The 19,789-nt window shown below is 38.3% G+C and overlaps 1 protein-coding gene across 1 annotated transcript in view; it reads left to right on the forward strand.

Annotated features, from left to right (window-relative positions):
* LAMA3 (laminin subunit alpha 3) overlaps positions 1 to 19,789 on the forward strand; it is a 173,899-nt gene that overhangs the window by 40,222 nt on the left and 113,888 nt on the right. Inside the window, exons 15-25 of the mRNA XM_070747653.1 lie at positions 743 to 842; positions 2,465 to 2,517; positions 4,489 to 4,594; positions 5,945 to 6,044; positions 7,443 to 7,599; positions 10,195 to 10,327; positions 12,314 to 12,456; positions 13,653 to 13,747; positions 13,843 to 13,996; positions 14,473 to 14,633; positions 16,875 to 16,983. Coding sequence (XP_070603754.1) covers positions 743 to 842; positions 2,465 to 2,517; positions 4,489 to 4,594; positions 5,945 to 6,044; positions 7,443 to 7,599; positions 10,195 to 10,327; positions 12,314 to 12,456; positions 13,653 to 13,747; positions 13,843 to 13,996; positions 14,473 to 14,633; positions 16,875 to 16,983 — 1,311 coding nt within the window. The remainder of the gene's footprint in view (positions 1 to 742; positions 843 to 2,464; positions 2,518 to 4,488; positions 4,595 to 5,944; positions 6,045 to 7,442; positions 7,600 to 10,194; positions 10,328 to 12,313; positions 12,457 to 13,652; positions 13,748 to 13,842; positions 13,997 to 14,472; positions 14,634 to 16,874; positions 16,984 to 19,789) is intronic.

The raw sequence follows: 19,789 nt of genomic DNA on the forward strand, positions 1-19,789 counted from the left end.
GCTCACACATCCTATTGGAACGTGAACCAAAAAATGTTCGCCATCACTGACTTATACCATAAGGGCTGCTTGATAGTGGGAAATGAAAAATTCTGTTGGAATAATAGAAAGCATTTTCACCAGAAATATTTAAACAGGCTAATTCAGAAATGTCCAAAATTTTGTTGAGCTAACAATCACATATATTCTGGATTCTTTGGCAAAACAGCTGTGTGGGATATTTGCCCATTCACCGAATGGATGCCATGGGTGACAGTTTTATTAGCTGTGAATGCTTCTTTTTACTCTACTTTCTTTTCTCCATAAAACAAAAATACTGAGCTGTTATTGCAATCTTGTTTATTTTCTATGTAAAACGTGAAAAGATTAAGAGGACAAGGACTCGTGTAACACTCTATGGCACACACTAATATTTCTGGTGCCATTTGGAAAACTTGTCCTTGTTGGAAGAGTTCTATATTAAATAAGGTAGTTAAAAAATAATTTCTAAGATTGTCTCTGTAGTAAAATTTCCCACTTTTTGATGTAAAGTCCTCAGCTCTCATTTTGCGTCCAGCAAATATTACAGTCAGTGTAGTGTAATAGTTATGGACTAAGGCTCACATGTAGATATAATTGACAGCTTTTTCGTTAAATCAATTCTACATTTGTAAAATTGTTCCCTATCTCATTTTTCTACATCATTATCCTGTATAATACTTACTTTTCTTTATTAATAAATGTATTTTCTCTTAATTGTTAGGGCTATTGTCAGTGTCTACAAAATGTAGAAGGCCCAACTTGTAGCATCTGTAAACCACTTTACTGGAACCTGGCCAGTGCTAATCCTTATGGATGTATAGGTAACTGTGCATGTAATGAAAAGTAACTATATTTTCCTCCTATTATTTTCAGACTGTTTGAGATTTTCCAAATCTATTTTGAACAGAATAGAGTAGCATGGAATGGTTCCATGCTACTGAAAGATAGGCATGTCTGTAAGGCCTTTCAGTGTGTAAAATTAGAGACATTCATGGAGATCTTTGCTTTTTGTTTATGTTGCAAAACACTTTCTAATGTATTTTGCAAAATGCATACTTTGCTTTGTATATAATATGTTGTAAATGGATGTGTAGTGTATTCCTCCTCCTACATCATCCATATAGCAATGTGCTTAAATCAATCAAAATAGAAATTAGTACTGAACTGACATTATTAATTAATGTGATGGTCAACGCTGGACAAAGAAGTTTGATTAGGAAAAAGAAAACAATGTTTGCAGCAGATTCATTAGAGAAAAAAGTTGATATTTAGAGAAAGTTTATGATTCAATTGTTGTCATCTCTCATAATACCAGTAAATATGGAAATTGTAAGGTATCTTGTACTTCTGTGTTAGCAAAAACTTCAGAAGAGAAGGATTTAGGGGTAGTGATGGGTGAGCAGTGTGGTCAGGCGGTAGGAAAAGCAAATAGGATGCTTGGCTGCATAGCTAGAGGTATAACAAGCAGGAAGAGGGAGATTGTGATCCCCTTATATAGAGCGCTGGTGAGACCACATTTGGAATACTGTGTTCAGTTCTGGAGACCTCACCTACAAAAAGATATTGACAAAATTGAACGGGTCCAAAGACGGGCTACGAGAATGGTGGAAGGTCTTAAGCATAAAACGTATCAGGAAAGACTTAATGAACTCAATCTGTATAGTCTGGAGGACAGAAGGAAAGGGGGGGACATGATTGAAACATTTAAATATATTAAAGGGCTAAATAAGGTCCAGGAGGGAAGTGTTTTTAATAGGAATGTGAACACAAGAACAAGGGGACACAATTTGAAGTTAGTTGGGGGAATGATCAAAGGCAACATGAGAAAATATTATTTTACTGAAAGAGTAGTAGATCCTTGGAACAAACTTCCAGCAGACGTGGTTGGTAAATCCACAGTAACTGAATTTAAACATGCCTGGGATAAACATATATCCATTGTAAGATAAAATACAGGAAATAGTATAAGGGCAGACTAGATGGACCATGAGGTCTTTTTCTGCTGTCAGTTTTCTATGTTTCTATGTTTCTCCACTGCCACCATCTTGAAGTTTAATAATAATAATAATAATAATAATAATAATAATAATAATAATAATAATTTATTGGATTTGTATGCCACCCCTCTCCGTATTATTGAAATACGAAATGCTATTTTAATTTAATTCAAAACTTTTATTCTGGTCTAAACTTTTGAGACTCTTGCTTCTTTCTCTCTATTATTTTAAGGGGGTTTGGAGAACTTGAAAATTTGTATACCTTGTACTGGTGCATCATTGTTTGTCTTTTTTTTTTTTTGGTATTATGGAGAAACTCAAATCTGTCAGCTACATAAAACCACCAGAACTCAGATGTCCAGGATTTGCCACTTGATTAGGAAACCCCAGTATTATAGTCAATGTCTCATTACCATGGATTCAGATAACTTTGTTTCCTTTTGCAGACTGCCAGTGTGAAGTAGCTGGAGTACTAAGTGGTATTAAAGAATGTCAGCAGGTAAAAGTATTTAATTTACTAACAGTTTATCTACATTCTTCAAATGATGAATTGGAATTTGATTTCTTTCCATTTTTTCTTTGTCCCTTCTCATAAAATTCTTCAAAACTTTAACAAGTCTCTTTTGTAAAAACCAAAGTATGAAAAGTATCCAGTATTGGTTTATTATTTGCATATCCTTTTTAACACATCAGCAGAGTATTTCTTTTGCATGTTCAGTGTAATATTGTTTTTCATGTCATTCTTGTAGTCTATCATTTGAAAATAGATTTTCAATTCAGTCTCAGTTAAAAACTTGTCTCTCTTCTGTAACATCTTTTAACAGTCTATCCATAGAAAGCAAACAATTGTAGAGTTAGTGATACAGCTTTGTTCTTTGCCATTGCTTTTTAATTTCTTTATCATACTGTAAGTGTTCTGGAGAATACTAAAAACAACTTCAGTGTTAAAAATATATAAATAACTACATTACAAGTTGTAGATTATTGGTTAGGTTCAGCACCCCATAAATAGTCTCTCGTTCTTATCAATAATGAGAAAAATCTTCTGCCATAACTCATTAGGAAGGATCACTAATGGAGGACTCTCAGATTGGGACTCCTGGAATTTGTGAAGAAATTCACTTAATAGAATTTAATAGCAGATATTTTGATGTTCCCAGGACAACTTCCAGTATATTTAACCTTATAGAGTGGCTGCAATTGCAAGTTAGTTAGACTTAGTTATTAATTAGTTGTAAGTCTTAGTTAGAATTTCCACCTAGAGTACTGCATTCATTTTTGGTCACCACACTACAAAAAATACATTGAAACACTAGAGAAAGGGCAGAGGAGAGGAATCAGGATAGTTAGGGGACTGGAAACTTGTTGTGAGCCACCCTGAGTCACAGTAGAAGGGTGGCATAGAAATCTAATAAACAAATAAACAAACATATGAAAAGCGATTGCAAGAACTGGACATGGACAGTCTAGCAAAGAGAAGGACCAGAGGACAGTGTTCTAATACTTGAAATGGAGGGGGTCAGACTGTTTTCCAAGGCACCAGAAGGCCAGACAAGGAATAATGGGTGGAAACTGACCAAAGAGAGATTCAACTTTGAAATAAGGAGAAACTTTCTGACAGTGAGAGCGATCAACCAATGGTACAGCTTGCCAATGGAGGTTGTGAGAGCTCCAACACTTGAGACCTTCAAGAGGAGATTGGACTGCCATCTGTCTGGGGTGGAGTAGAGACTCCTGCTTGAGCAGAGGGTTGGACTAGATGATCTACAAAGTCCCTTCCAACTCTAGTAATCTGTAAATTAATAGAAATTCATGAGATTATTTATTTATTTATTTATTTATTCATTCATTCATTCATTCATTCATTCATTCATTCATTCATTCATTTATTGGATTTGTATGCCGCCCCTCTGCAGACACTCGGGGCGGCTAACAGCAATAATAAGACAGTGTACAATACTAATCCAATAATAAAAACGATTAAAAACCCATTAATATAAAAACCAAACATACATACAGACATACCATGCATAAAATTGTAAAGGCCTAGGGGGAAAGAGTATCTCAATTCCCCCATGCCTGGCGGCAGAGGTGGGTTTTAAGTAGCTTACGAAAGGCAAGGAGGGTGGGGGCAATTCTAATCTCTGGGGGGAGTTGGTTCCAGAGGGCTGGGGCCGCCACAGAGAAGGCTCTTCCCCTGGGTCCCGCCAAGCGGCATTGTTTAGTTGACGGGACCCGGAGAAGACCCACTCTGTGGGACCTAACTGGTCTTCAGTCTGTTCTGGAATCTTTTTTCTGAATTGTAAGAGAACATCAATCATGTACATTTCTAAGGAAGCAATCCAATAAAACATTCTCTTTGTGTCTATATGTCCATTTACCACATCATATCCAAAGCTTTGATCTGTTGATATCAGTGGACAGATTGAAACTCTTCTTGTTTTCTTTCCTTTCAACTTTCCCCTTATAGTTGGGTGGTGAATGTTACTGCAAACCCAATGTTTGTGGAGGTCCTTGTGATACTTGTGAAGCTGGTTATTATGGCTTGGAAACAAAAAATTATTTTGGATGTCAAGGTACAGTATGGCTTTTTAAAAGCAAAACTTTGATTTCTGAAAAGGTTATTTATGTATTATTGCTATATAAAAGCTTTGTTCACAAACATTTTCAAATGTATTTTGTAAGTACAGTAATACCTCGTCTTATGAACTTAATTGGTTCCGGAAGTAGTTTCATAAGGTGAAAAGTTCGTAAGACGAAACATTGTTTCCCATAGGAAACAATGTAAAAGCGATTAATGCGTGAAAAAAGAAAAAAATGGCGCTCCGCTGGGCACCGCCGCCCAGCTGTCACCTTTTAAAACAGCCGGGGGGCTTCTCGGCGTTCTCCCGAACCCGAACCCGAACTTTTTGGGTTCGGGTTCAGGAGGCCGCCGAGAAGCACCGCCGCCCGGCTGTCACCTTCTGAAACAGCCGGGGGGCTTCTTGGCGTTCTCCTGAACACCAAACCCGGAAGTTCAGTTGGACGTCTTCATGACGTCAAAGCTCCGCCCATGGAATTCCCTATTGGGATTCCCCACCTCCTTTCCAGCCTCCAGATTGGCCAAAAACGCTGCCGCCGATCGCAAAAACAGCGCTCCGCCGAGCGGCGCTGCCCGGCTATAACCTTCTGAAACAGCCGGATGCTTCTCGGCAGCCTCCGGAACCAGAACCCGAACTTCCGGGTTCAGGTTCGGGAGAACGCCGAGAAGCCCCCCGGCTGTTTTAAAAGGTGATAGCCGGGTGGCGGCGCCCAGCAGAGCGCCATTTTGCGATCTGTGGTGGATTCGTAAGCCGAAAAAAGTTCATAAGAAGAGGCAAAAAATTTCCAAACCCCGGGTTCGTATCACAAGGGGTTCGTATCACGAGGTACCACTGTATATCATGTGGAGCCTTCTAAGTAAAATCTAGGAGGTTAATCCACCTTCATCAACTTTAGTTAGGATAGTGAATAGGTATTTCAAGAGAGGCTAGAACAAGACAGAACAAGCATCACACAAAGCTCCCATTCATAGATTGGCTGTAGTATAATACAATCAAACTCCTTTACAATGATAGCTTTTTATAAATATTTTGCTTAAATAAGATATATTTTAAAACAGAAGGCCAATATAATAAGTATTCAATGTTTTGCAAAATATTTTAGACTTTAGTAGGAGAATCATTTAGAGGATAATAGTGTCTTCTTCAGTAGTGACCTCATGAAAGCATAGAAAAAACTGTATGATCCAGACTTTATAAATGAGATGGTCATCAATGTTCCTTCTCATTGTGTGATTAAAAACACCTTGTTCATCTTTCTTTCTGTAGAAACTGACTGTACTTCTAGTAGTGTATTATGTTTGTTCTCTGACCAAAAGTTGATTTGATTCAATTTTTCATTGGCAGGATGCAAATGTGATGTGGGAGGGTCTGTAAGTCATGTCTGCAATGATGTGACAGGTGACTGCCAGTGCAGAAGGCATATAACTGGGAAAACTTGTATGGAGTAAGTAGAATGGAAAGACTTGTTTTGTGGCATCCCTCTTCAGTTATGCAAAGCAGGAAAATCCCAAGCCAGCTATTGTTCTGGTTTCTGGTAGAAATTCAGCAAGTACACATAACTTTTATCAAACACATTATTTCATAAACAAAGAAATTCCATTTTATTCTTTTCTCTTCCGGCTACACACACATTTCATACTGGCGTATCTCTCCTGGCTCCGTTATCTCTCTTAATTGCATTCCTTACATTCCTTCTGCTCTGCTAGACAAGATTTATTTCATAAAAGCATGATCACTAAAAAACAGCAGACGGATAGTTAATCATACAGAATACTTGGCTTACTTGGAGAGCGGCATAAAAAATCAACATCTTTTTGTTTGGCAACGTTGAAACTCTACCCTTCTTCTTCACTAGTCCCATGACGTGCCAATTACATCACTCAATTATTTAATCCATTCATCTCCTTAATATCTTCTTCCAGACCTTTGCTCTCTACGTTTCTGAATTCTTCTGCCTCTAATTCTTTGAAGTTAATTTTTTAAACACAAAGCAGAAAATATGGTACTTGAGTAAATGATAAAATATTGTCAATGTTAAGTAACTTAAAGCTTTGTGTATAGGGAAAGTAAGTGAAGGGCTACCAACATTTTTACTTTGCTAGGGATCATACCGTGTTTCCCCCCCAAAATAAGTCACCCCCTGAAAATAAGCCCTCATCCCCAAAATAAGCCCTCCCTGTAAATATTTAAATGCATGTGCAGCCAATCCCCGCCATTTCCTCTGGTTAGAGTTAGGAAGACAGAGCTGGAAATCAAGTAAGATGGCCCCATCTTGCTCCAAACACCCCAAAATAATACCTCCCCAAAAACAAGTCCAAGCGCTTATTTTGGGGTTCAAAAATTATAAGACAGGGTCTTATTTTGGGGAAAACATGGAATGAGCAGGAGGAAAATTATGACTTAAATGCAAATTTTCCAATGGCTTGTGAAAAAAAACAGTATCCTATATAAATATTTGATCTAGTCGCAGTGATTCTCAACCTTTCTAATGTTGTGACCCCCTAACACAGTTCCTCATGTTGTGATGACCCCCAACCATAAGTCTAGTGCCAATTCTCCCAACAGAGCTTTAAGCTGATTGGTAGGAAGGTCAGAGAGACACCCCTACTGTAAGTGCCTGATTGGTCAGATGTAAAAAATATGTACCAAGGCGCCAGAATAGAAGCTTTAGTTCCTAACACTATGGGAAATTTGTCTTTTCACCCCCTGTAAAATGGTCATTTGACCCCCAAAGTGGTCCCAACCCCCAGGTTGAGAACCACTGCATAGAGTCTTACGTTAATATATAGCAAATTAATGTTTAAAAGATGGCAAGACATTGTTATTATCTCATTTATGAAAGGCCTGAAAAGAATTATTACCTACCTGATTTACATCACATGAAGATTGAAATTGAGGATGGAACATCTCCTAATGGAAGAGGAGTCCGGTTTGGTTATAATCCTCAAGAGTTTCCTGACTTCAGTTGGAGAGGTTATGTGCAGATGTCTTCAATACAGGCATGTACTTAACTTTGGTCCAGATTTGTTGTGTGAATTAATCCTGGTCTGACTGCACCATCTCTTTAATCCCACTGGAAATGTTTTCACAGATTCTTTAGTTTTGTCTTCTCCCTATCTAGATTTGTTGGATCATGTTACCTGTCAAGCCAGGAAAGATAATATTTGTGATCTAACATATTTGAAATGAAGAAGGTTAGGAAAACTTGTTTTAGGTGGTGAAAAAGGAGATGGAAAACATAGCATTCATCAATAAACTTTGGTCTCTTTATTATATACTGTTTGCAGAAAGACCTAAGTGATGATTCCATCTCATTTTCTTAACAGTAACTAAAACATCCTGGAACGGCAGATTGATATATACCTATAACAATTTTTCACAACGGTTTGGTGCTTAGACTTTATATAAGCCTTGGGATCACATGGTTCTTCTACAGTAGTGGTCCTCCTACAGCAAACCTGGCAACTTTAAGATGTGTGGACTTCAACTCCCAGAATTCTCCAGCCAGCATAGCTGGAGTTGCCAAGTTTGGGGGCCACTGTCCTATATCCATATAGAAGCATTTGACAGGCCTTTTTTCAGCAGCAGTGCTGAAAATTAATACAATTAAACCCACTAAGAGTAGTAGTGTGTTACAAAACCTGAATTTTTGTATGAAAAAAATATTTATTTATTTATTTATTTATATATATATATTATTTATTTATTTATTCATTTATTTATTTATTGATTGATTGATTGATTGATTGATTGATTGATTGATTTGATTTGATTTGTATGCCGCCCCTCTTCGTAGACTCGGGGCGGCTCCCAACACAATAAAACAATTTATAACAAATCTAATAATTTAAAAAACATTTAAAACATTTATTGGTAGTCTAATGACAAAATAGTGAAATATATTCAGAAATTAAATTACCTGTAGGTTTTGATTTGTTAACTTAGTGAGTTCCTCTTAGTGGCATCTATTTAGCATTGGGATTTAGCATTAGGAATCCGTTTTTGCCCAGCACCAATTAAAATGCAATTTGTGAATACAGTATGGTTAAATTGAAAGCAATTTGTTAACAACACTGGGAATTATTCTTGGTTATTTTGTGTTACATTGATCTATGAGACCTGAGGCTACAGCCCATCTGCTTTCACTGTACCGGTCAACATCGTATTTGAAAATAAGAACAGTGAGAGTAGGATTAATTTATATGTAGACTTATGAGGAAAAAATGTTCTCTTTTCCTCACAAATATACCTGAAATTAAATCGTTACATTTCTATGAACATAATAAAAAGAATGATTTTGAAGAAAATAATTGTCCTCAAATAATTATAAGAAGAGGCCTAATGCATGGAACGCTTTCCAGCTGTATTTCTTGCATTGTTAATGATAGTGAGCCACAACACAATATTAATTTATTAAAGGGAAAAACATCCTATTTTCCAAATATCTAATATAACATTGGCCAGAGAATAGCCATAATACAAAGTACTGTATATAATATTCAATTGTTCGAATGCAACATTTCACCAATTAGTATCAAAGGTAATTGGATATAACCACATTTTCATTTTTTATTTATTTATTTATTTATTTATTATTTATTTATTTATTTATTTATTTATTTTGCCCAATACACAATGAGGGTTTTAGTGGGTATATATCTATATACACATAGTAAAATACATGATGAAGGTTATAGAGAAGATACTCATAGTAAAATATATCTAAGAAATAATAGAAGAGAAGTTATAGGAATAGAACATATCAATGAAAGAATAGAAGAAGAGATATAGGAATAGAAGAAAGGTATAGGAGATATAGGAAAGCAATAGGACAGGGGACGGAAGGCACTCTAGTGCACTTGTACTCGCCCCTTACTGATCTCTTAGGAATCTGGATAGGTCAACCGTAGATAATTCACTTGGCAATCATACCAGAAATGAAGACCCTGAATTCAATGGAGTTTAAGGAAAGTGAATATAAGAAAGTAGCCTTGGCGATGAGCCTCAGACTATTGACAAACAAGGGATTATATTTAAATATATAAGTTTATATACTTGATTGAATTTTATTGGGAAGTGTTTTATTCTTTTTGGACCTAAAGCCTACCCATAGTGTTGCATTTTCTAACGTTACTAGATGTTGCCTGTCTTTTGGTGGTAGTATTAAGTAATTTGCTTTGCTATCCTCTTCTCTGCTTCTTATTTCCCCAGCCAGAGGTGGTAGTTCCTGTCACTGTGACTTCTACTAAGCTCTTCCATCTAGCACTGCACTATGTCAGCTTGGTTTCAAAACACTCTAAAGGGAAGATCTCAATTGCTGAGAGAAAGCATTTTGACCCTAATAACACTTGTAAGTGAATTACATTTCTTGCTAGGTTTGCCTGTCTTCTCTCTTCCTTACTTCAGAAAAGGCTTCTTTCTCTAAGTATTCAGCTGCATGTCTGTATCTATTTGTAGAGAGAGAGAGAGAGAGAGAGAGAGAGAGGTTTCCCCCCCTCTGATAGACATTGAATATTTTACTTGCATGGCTTATACCCTTTTGGCACCTTATGGCTGTCTATCTTTTTCTTGTTTTATTAACTTCCATTTTACAGAATGAAGTCAGGATAACTTTGCCTACGAAGAAACCAAAACCCTATTTATTGCATGTTATCTTGCGGTATATAAATCCTGGAACTGCAATAGTAACTGGCCACATAACAGCTTATCAATCCCGGACCCTAAAAGGTAGGTAAGCAGGAGAGACACCGAATTCGGTGAATCGCATGCAATGAAATTCAGTGCAATTCAGAGTGTATTTAACAAGGTTTGTTTAGATAATCCAGTGAGTACTGTGCATTTGGTGGTCTCTTACTCGGTGCGTGATCTTGCCAGCTTTCATTTTGGGCAGGCCTCTAGTAGCTGTGGTATCAGCCATGCATTTTTTTCCCTGCATAAACATTGTACTGTATTATTTCCCCACCATCACCACACACATGTAGACTCTGCTTGTGCAACATATTTAATCAATTTTCTTAAAGACCATGTGTTGCTTGCTTTTAACACTCTCTATTTCCTTAGTGGTAATTGTTCCTTTGTGACTCTGTCTGGGTGCATTTGACTTAGTATGCTGTGCCTGCCTATTTACATAGTTCGATATAGTATCTAACCTCAGAAAATAGGATAATTCTGTTATTATTTATTTATTTATTGGATTTGTATGCCGCCCCTCTCCGTAGACTCGGGGCGGCTAACAACAGTAATTAAAAACAGCATTTAAATCCAATACTAAAACAACTAAAAAACCTTTATTGTAAAACTAAACATACATACATACAAACAAACAAACAAACAAACATACCATGTATAAATTGTAAAGGCCTAGGGGGAAAGAATATCTCAGTCCCCCCATGCCTGATGGCAGAGGTGGGTTTTAAGGAGCTTACGAAAGGCAAGGAGGGTGGGGGCAATTCTAATCTCCGGGGGGAGTTGGTTCCAGAGGGCCGGGGCCACCACAGAGAAGGCTCTTCCCCTGGGCCCCGCCAAATGACATTGTTTAGTTGACGGGACCCAGAGAAGGCCCAATTTGTGGGACCTAACTGGTCGCTGGGATTCATGCAGCAGAAGGCGGTCCATGAGATAATCTGGTCCGGTGCCATGAAGGGCTTTATAGATCATAACCAACACTTTGAATTGTGACCGGAAACTGATCGGCAACCAATGCAGACTGCGGAGTGTTGGTGTTACATGGGCATTTTTGGGAAAGCCCATGATTGCTCTCGCAGCTGCATTCTGCACGATCTGAAGTTTCCGAACACTCTTCAAAGGTAGCCCCATGTAGACAGCATTACAGGAGTCGAACCTCGAGGTGATGAGGGCATGAGTGACTATGAGCAGTGACTCCCGGTCCAAATAGAGCCGCAACTGGTTAAGTGTTTTGTGTAATCATAAATATGTGTGTTCTGAGTGACTTAAATCAGTCTTCTTTGACTGAAGATATTTGAAAGTCACAATGAATTTAGGTAATAGGTAGAACTGGCACCCTGGCTCAGTTCAAGATTTTGCAGGCATCTCTACTAAGCTATGGGAGATCTGTCTACCCTTATTTATGGCTACAGAACTGACATATAAATATATAGTGGCAGAAATATGCTATTTAGTCACAAGTCCAGAACAAATTTTTTAATTACTCTGGATATAAACAAGGTCAAACTAAAAAAAAGTATAAAGCCCCCCAAGCTACTCAGGTGTCATGCTCTTCCTTTAATAAAAAAAACTTTACTTACCTTTGAACAAGTGTTTATGAAAACAAGCCCTACAATCCAGCAATTGGGGAAACCACAGGGAGGGTGGAGGTCCTGTTTCCTCCCAGGAGATTCCTAGAGAGGGCCCACGGAGGCTTCTTCCTGCCTTTTCTGGCCCTGTTTCCTCCTAGGAAATTTCTAGAGAGGCCCCACAGAGGTTTCTCCCTGCCTTTTCCGGCCCTGTTTCCTCTCAGGAGATTCCTAGAGAGGCCCCACAGAGACTTCTCCCTGCCTTTTCTGGTTACAGTTTCGGAGGTTCAGGTTTGTAAGTGGAAAATGGTTCTTGAGAAGAGGCAAAAAAATCTTGAACATCCGGTTTTAATCTAGAAAAGTTTGTAAGTAGAGGCTTTTTTAGGTAGAGGTACCACTATAGTGGCATTGTTGGATAAATAATGTTCAATAAATTATTAATTTGATTATTTTTAATCAGGGACTGACCAGAGCAAAGACATCTTCTTCCCACTCAGTAAAGAACCAGCTTTTGTAACTGTTCCAGGAAAAGGTTTTGCAGATTCATTTTTATTGGAACCTGGAACTTGGATGTTTAAAATCAGGGTAGAAGGCGTCCTTCTGGTAAGAAGAGCTATTAAAATAATATTTATATTTTCGGAAGCTAATTCTCTGCTAGAGTACTCCAAAACAAATAAAAGGGAAATAAATTTCACACTGGTGTAAAGAATAAGGCAGGCTCGTGCATCAAGCACTAGTAGAAGAATCTAACTTAAATTTGAGATTAATCCCTGTAAAGGCAGTAGGAATCTGATGGATATGTTGACAATAGAATTGTGCTTTTGAATCACAATTATACGTAGGATTATTTAGAAATGTGTTTCAATATGGGTGAACTACATTTAGATTGATAACTATTATGTCAGTGTTTCCCAACCTTGGCAACTTGAAGATATTTGGACTTCAACTTCCAGAATTCCCCAGCCAGCATTTGCTGGCTGGGGAATTCTGGGAGTTGAAGTCCAAATATCTTCAAGTGGCCAAGGCTGGGAAACACTGTGTTATGTGATGTGTGAATTATATTTTTAATCCTGAACGAACTTTAATCTGTGTGCCACAGTAATTGAGGAAAAGGGCACACTTGCGGCCGCTGTCGGCATCTTTCATGCCGTCCGCTTCCAAAAATATTTCAAACTTCGCCATGTAGGCTGTCCAGGTCATTCTTTCTGGGTCGAAGAATTCAGGTGGCTGGACTACCGACGGAGTAGCCATGATAGCACACGGAGGGTCGGTTTCCTCTTCGCCAATGTAATAACTCTCAAAGCAAGGTTGAATCAAGCGAGGTTTATTTCGCTAACAGGACAAGGAAGTCAATTCAGTCAAGAAGCAATGGAGTATTGAGAGCCCTATACAATGACAGTTTTCCTATTTATACAATCTAGCCCAGCAACAGGCAGTTTTACAAAGATACATTTTAAGAGCCAAAAGAAGACAACCAATCAACATGCAATAAACAAATCTGAACTTTTGACTTTTACCCTGTCTGGGTAGGTCACCCAGGCAAATATCTAACAGCCTGAACCTTGCTTGCAAATGTATATTATAACTTTATCTAAACTGAGCATCCTCAGAGGTGTGGACTTTTTACTGCGTTTCCCAGCTAACTTCTCTTTTCTTGAGAATTCTGGAAATTGAAGTGCACATCTCTGCAGAATGCACAGGCTGGAGAAATCTGGTTTATTAGGTAAATTTGTTGAAACTTTCATATAAACATTAGTGGCTATTAATATGTTTATGCTACTATTGTTCTGTCATTTTAGGATTACCTAGTCCTCTTACCAAGTGACTACTATGAAGCATCCATCTTGCAATTTCCAGTTGTACAGCCTTGCACAGGATATGTCACAACAGATAAGTTAGTATCTCAGGGACAGTAATGGATCTTTTATTACGAATCTGTAAAATTTATAACGATGGTCCAGTTAAACACTTTTAAAATTTATTTTCAAGTTGTTTGCAGTATGAACACTTGCCAGTGGACAAATATCGCTGTGTTTTTGGTACAGACGTGACATTTTTCTTGCATGGGGGAGAGTATCAAGAAACAACTTTTGAGCAGCCAACAGTCAAACATCCAGTGATGTCTCGTATTAGTGGTCAGGAGGTAAGATACGAATAAAAATTGGTTACATAGCGCCTACAGTATCTCCTGACAGTCTCTGTAATTGAAAACACCACAGATGATATATATTGTGTAATAATACTGTAGAGTCATTTCCTCCATGGTGAGTATGTGTGTAGAATACAGCATTGCAGGATAACTGTTAGAATTTTGTTTTACAGCACTGTACTAAAAATCTAATTTATAAAAACACCAGGTAGGATAAAGAGACTAGCTAATGTCATGAGATATCTCCAAGGACTATGTTGGAAGCTAAATGTATAAGGAAAGTATTAACCCTGGAGAATGCAGAAGAAAATATGTATTATTTTCCTAGCAAAAAAACATTTACAGGTTTATGTATGTCTCTACGATGTTACTCTCCTTTGCTTTAAAAACCTAGGTGGTTATTTAGCGCATGAAGTAGCCATCCTTCAATTATCCTGATAAGGTCCAAACATGATTTGAATCTTCTTTAGGTGAATCTACAGATCAAGCTGAAGGTTTCCCAAGTTGGCCGCTATATAATCATTTTTGAATATGTCACAGATCATGATCTAATGTATGTCAGTAATATAAAGACTGAAAGTCTTGGACAAGTGATGGAGGCTAAAATTAATATATACAGCTGCAAATATAGGTAAGAAGGATGTAATAAGTTTATATTTGGGGCTTTCATAATCTAAATATACCTGTCTTTTCTTCCTTCTTTCCTGGGATTCTTAGTTTCCAATGTATTCCTTTTCTTTATCTCCTTTATTTACTTGATTAAAAATAGCAATAATATATACCAATATGTTTTTCAGACTCAATTTTTTTATTCTGCTTTCAAGAAAACAGTTGTAGTTTTTTTCTCGTGCAGTTAGACACATACCATTAAATAAGAGGGTTTTTTTTTCTTGTATAATTGAAGTATAGATGAAATGTAAAAACTTAAATCATTCCTGTTACACTGAAATGCATATAGAAATAGTTTTAAAATATTAAATATTCTGAGCAAACGTAAGCTAAGAAACGGCAGAAGATGTTTCAGGTTCTACTTCTTGATATTAATATTATTATATTTGCATCCTGGCTAAGGGGATGATTTCCAGAGGAATGAAAGGCATTCTGATTGCTAGTTCTATTGTTGAACTATAGCAATAATTTAAACATTTCTTTGTATGTTTTCTAATGAAGACTTGGAAATGAAACCAGGAGTGGAATTATGGAGAGCTGTACAAAAGCACAATTTGGTTTTTGTTTTGTTTTGTTTATTTTTTATTTTATTTTATTTTATTTTATTTTATTTTATTTTATTTTATTTTATTTTATTTTATTTTATTTTATTTTATTTTATTTTATTTTATTTTATTTTATTTTATTTTATTTTATTTTATTTTAGGATTGGATTGGATTGGATTGGATTGGATTGGATTGGATTGGATTGGATTTGTATGCCGCCCCTCTCCGTAGACTCGGGGCGGCTAACAACAGTGATAAAAAACAGCATGTAACAATCCAATACTAAAACAACTAAAAAACCCTTATTATAAAACCAAACATACATACAAACATACCATGCATAAATTGTAAAGGTCTAGGGGGAAAGAATATCTCAGTTCCCCATGTCTGATGGCAGAGGTGGGTTTTAAGAAGCTTCCTATATTTCTGGGTTGAATTCATACTTCAACACATCTTTTTCATTAGATTTTGGACACAGGTCTTCAGCACTTTTTTATATCATGGATTTAGTTGGAGGACTCCTATTGTATTCCACACAGTCTTAAAATCTGCCCCCCTGGTTTGACTCTTCAATATTTTTTCCCCATGTTTTGTAAAGGCATGTTTTTGTAGAATAGCCTTAGATACCAGCTGTTTCACAGGCATACAAGAACAAACCGAATGGTGAATGCAATCTGAAATGCGCATGTATTGATTGAAAGCAGTGGGGGGGGGGGGGGTTTCCAATTCACTCTGTCCTTCTTTGTTTAATTTAAAATTGATATGTAGTTCATATATTTGGTGATAGCTTCATAGAGAAGAAGTTCAAGGCAGAAAAAAAGTAAAAAAATCATCTTTGGAATTGGATAAATATTTTTATTATTATTATTTATTAGATTTGTATACCGCCCTTCGCCGAAGACTGGGGGAGGCTCACAAGATACAATATGAACAATGCAACAGCAAATCTAATTAATTAAAAAATTACGAACTAAAATCCCAATATATTAAAATCAGTCAGCCAATTCATTCACAACCACTCATCACATTTAGTAAACGGGGGGGGGGGGGGGGGGGGGGGGGGGGGGGGGGGCTTGATCTAATTGCCCCATGCCTGGTGACATAAATGAGTCTTAAGATTCTTGCGAAAGGTGAGGAGGGTGCAAATCTCTGGAGGGAGCTAATTCCAGAGGGCTGGGGCCGCCACAGAGAAGGGTCTTCCCCTAGGCCCCGCCAGCCGACATTAGTTGTCCGACAGGACCCAGAGAAGGCCAACTCTGTGGGACCTAACTGGTCACTGGGATTCATGCGGCAGAAAGTAGTCCCATAAATAATCTGGTCCGATGCCAGGTAGGGCTTTATAGGTGATCACCAAACTTTTAATTGTGTCCGGAAACCAACCGGCAACCAATGCAGTCCGTGGAGTGTTGGAGAAACATGGGTGTATCTGGGAAGACTCATGACTGCTCGTGCGGCTACATTCTGCACGATTTGAAGTTTCCGAACACTCTTCAGAGGTAGCCCCATGTAGAGAGCATTGCAGTAGTCGAACCTCGAGGTGATAAGGGCATGAGTGACTGTGAGCAGAGACTCCCTGTCCAGATAGGGCCACAACTGGTGCACCAGGCGAACCTGGGAAAAGGACTTAGTTACTAACTACTTTTAAAACCTGTTCCAGCTTCCTGTGTCGCAGTGTTGTGATCGATGATATGGGTCGTATTGCAGTTTTTGATCTTTTGGCTGATACAACATTACATCTCAGATCATCAGCTATAGATTTTCTACTGGTGAGTTTATTATATTTTCCTGAATATCCATATCAAGAAAATATGCAACTATTTTATATAGGAAATATAGGCTGCTGCTAGCTTATTCCAGCTCAACCAATTATCCTTCTCCTCTCTCTATATGCTTTGATGCCTCTCTTGTAGCCTTATCCAGTTGTCATGATGATTCTGTCTAACTTTTCTCCTTTGCTGCCTGTCCATCTCCTTTTATATCCTTCTGTCCATCAATTGTCTTGTTCCCAATCCCAAATCCAGCTTTTCTAAACTTCAAGCTCAAGATCCTTCCCTTTTCTTTCTATGTTTGTTTCTTGTTAACATTACTACAGGGACTGAATTCAGCAGAAGTATACTGTAATGAGAAATATACATGTAAATATACATGAATATAACTCTATGTGTGAATATTATATTTTGTCTGCGCAGGAGAGAATATAGGTAGTCTTCGTTTAGGAACTAATTGCTTGCTGACTGAAGTTACAACAATATTGAATAAGAACTAATCCTTGATGTTGCAGCTGTTGTATTTTTATTTGTTTGTTTGTTTGTTTGTTTGTTTGTTTGTTTATTTATTTATTTATTTATTAGATTTTTATGTCGCCCCTCTCCGTAGACTGGGGGCGGCTCACAACAGTAACAGTACAATATATACCAAATCTAATAATTAAAAATCACTAAAAACCCCTTATTAAAAAGAAACATACACACAAACATACCATGCATAAACTGTATAGGCCCGGGGGAGATGTTAAGTTCCCCCATGCCTGGTGGCAGAGGTGGGTTTTAAGAAGTTTACGAAAGGCAAGGAGGGTGGGGGCAGTTCTAATTTCGGGGGGGAGCTGGTTCCAGAGAGTCGGGGCCGCCACAGAGAAGGCTCTTCCCCTGGGTCCCTTCAGACGACATTGTTTAGTCGGCGGGACCCAGAGAAGGCCAACTCTGTGGGACCTAACCGGTCGCTGGGATTCGTGCAGCAGAAGGCAGTCTCGGAGATATTCTGGCCCGATGCCATGAAGGGCTTTATAGCTCATGACCAACACTTTGAATTGTGACCAAAAACTGATTGGCAGCCAATGCAGACTGCGGAGTGTTGGTGTAACATGGGCATACCTAGGTAAGCCTATGATTGCTCTCGCAGCTGCATTTTGAACGATCTGAAGTTTCCGAACACTCTTCAAAGGTAGCCCCATGTAGAGAGCGTTACAGTAGTCGAACCTCGAGGTGATGAGGGCATGAATGACTGTGAGCAGTGACTCCCGGTCCAAATACAGCCGCAACTGGTGCACCAGGCGAACCTGGGCAAACGCCCCCCTCGCCACAGCTGAAAGGTGGTATTCTAATGTGAGCTGTGGATCGAGGAGGACGCCCAAGTTGCGGACCCTCTCTGAGGGAGTCAATAATTCCCCCCCCCCAGGGTAATGGACGGACAGATGGAATTGTCCTTGGGAGGCAAAACCCACAGCCACTCCGTCTTATCAGGGTTGAGTTTGAGTCTGTTGACTGTATTGTCTCTGTGGTCACCTGATTGTAATTCAGGTGCTTGGCAACCACCTTGCAATTGTCCCGTGGCAGTGTCTTACAGTCATGTGATCACCACTTGCGCAACCTCCACTGCCAATTTCCAACAAGTGAGTGGGAAAGCTGGCAGGAGTCATAAATGGTGATCACATGATGTCACACCTAATAATCATGTGAGGTTTACCTAACAATGACAAATGGAACTGCCGGAACTGCAGCCATATAGAATAACAGAGCTGAAAGGGACCTTGCAAGTCTTCTAATCCTACCAGTTGCATTCAGTTCTGGTCACCACATTTCAAAAGAGACATAGGAACTCTGGAAAGGGTACAGAAAAGAGCAACCAAAATGATAAGGGGACTAGAAACCAAGACATATGAAGAGAGGTTGCTGGAACTGGGCATGGATAGCTTAAAGAAAAGAAGGGCCAGGGTGGGACATGATAGCAGTATACTGATACTTGAAGGGTTGCCACAGAGAGAAGGGGGTCACACTATTTTTCAGAGCACCATAGGGCCAGACCAGGAATAGCGGATGGAATCTGACCAAGGAGAGATTTAACCTGGAAATAAAGACCCATCCTCCAATACAGCTCATCTGTTTGGAACCCATATCGCATCTCAGACATTAACACCCTTGAAAATGTCCAAAGATACTTCACCAGAAGAACCCTTCATTCCTCCACTCGAAACAGAATACTCTACGAGACTAGACTTTCAATCCTGGGCCTAGAAAGTTTAGAACTAAGACGCCTTAAACAAGATCTAAGTATTGCCCACAAGATCATATACTGTAACGTCCTGCCTGTCGGTGACTACTTCAGCTTCAACCACAACAACACAAGAGCACACAACAGATTTAAACTTAATATTAACCGCTCCAAACTTGACTGTAAAAAATATGACTTCAGTAACCGAGTTGTCGAAGCGTGAAACTCATTACCGGACTCCATAGTGTCATCCCCAAACCCCCAACACTTTACCCTTAGATTATCTATGGTTGATCTATCCAGATTCCTAAGAGGTCAGTAAGGGGCGAGTACAACTGCACTAGAGTGCCTTCCGTCCCCTGTCCTATTGCTCTCCTATATCTCCTATACCTTTCTTCTATTCCTATATTTCTTCTTCTATTCTTTCATTGATATGTTCTATTACTTTATCTTCTTTCTATTCTTTCTTAGATATACTTTACTATGAGTATCTCCTCTATAACCTTCATCATGTATTTTACTATGCAGGGTCCCTTTCAAATCTAATAAAATAAATAAATAAAAACCTTCTGCTCAAACTGGAGA

The sequence above is a fragment of the Erythrolamprus reginae genome, chromosome 3 (assembly GCF_031021105.1).
Source record: "Erythrolamprus reginae isolate rEryReg1 chromosome 3, rEryReg1.hap1, whole genome shotgun sequence".
Lineage (NCBI taxonomy): Eukaryota > Metazoa > Chordata > Lepidosauria > Squamata > Dipsadidae > Erythrolamprus > Erythrolamprus reginae.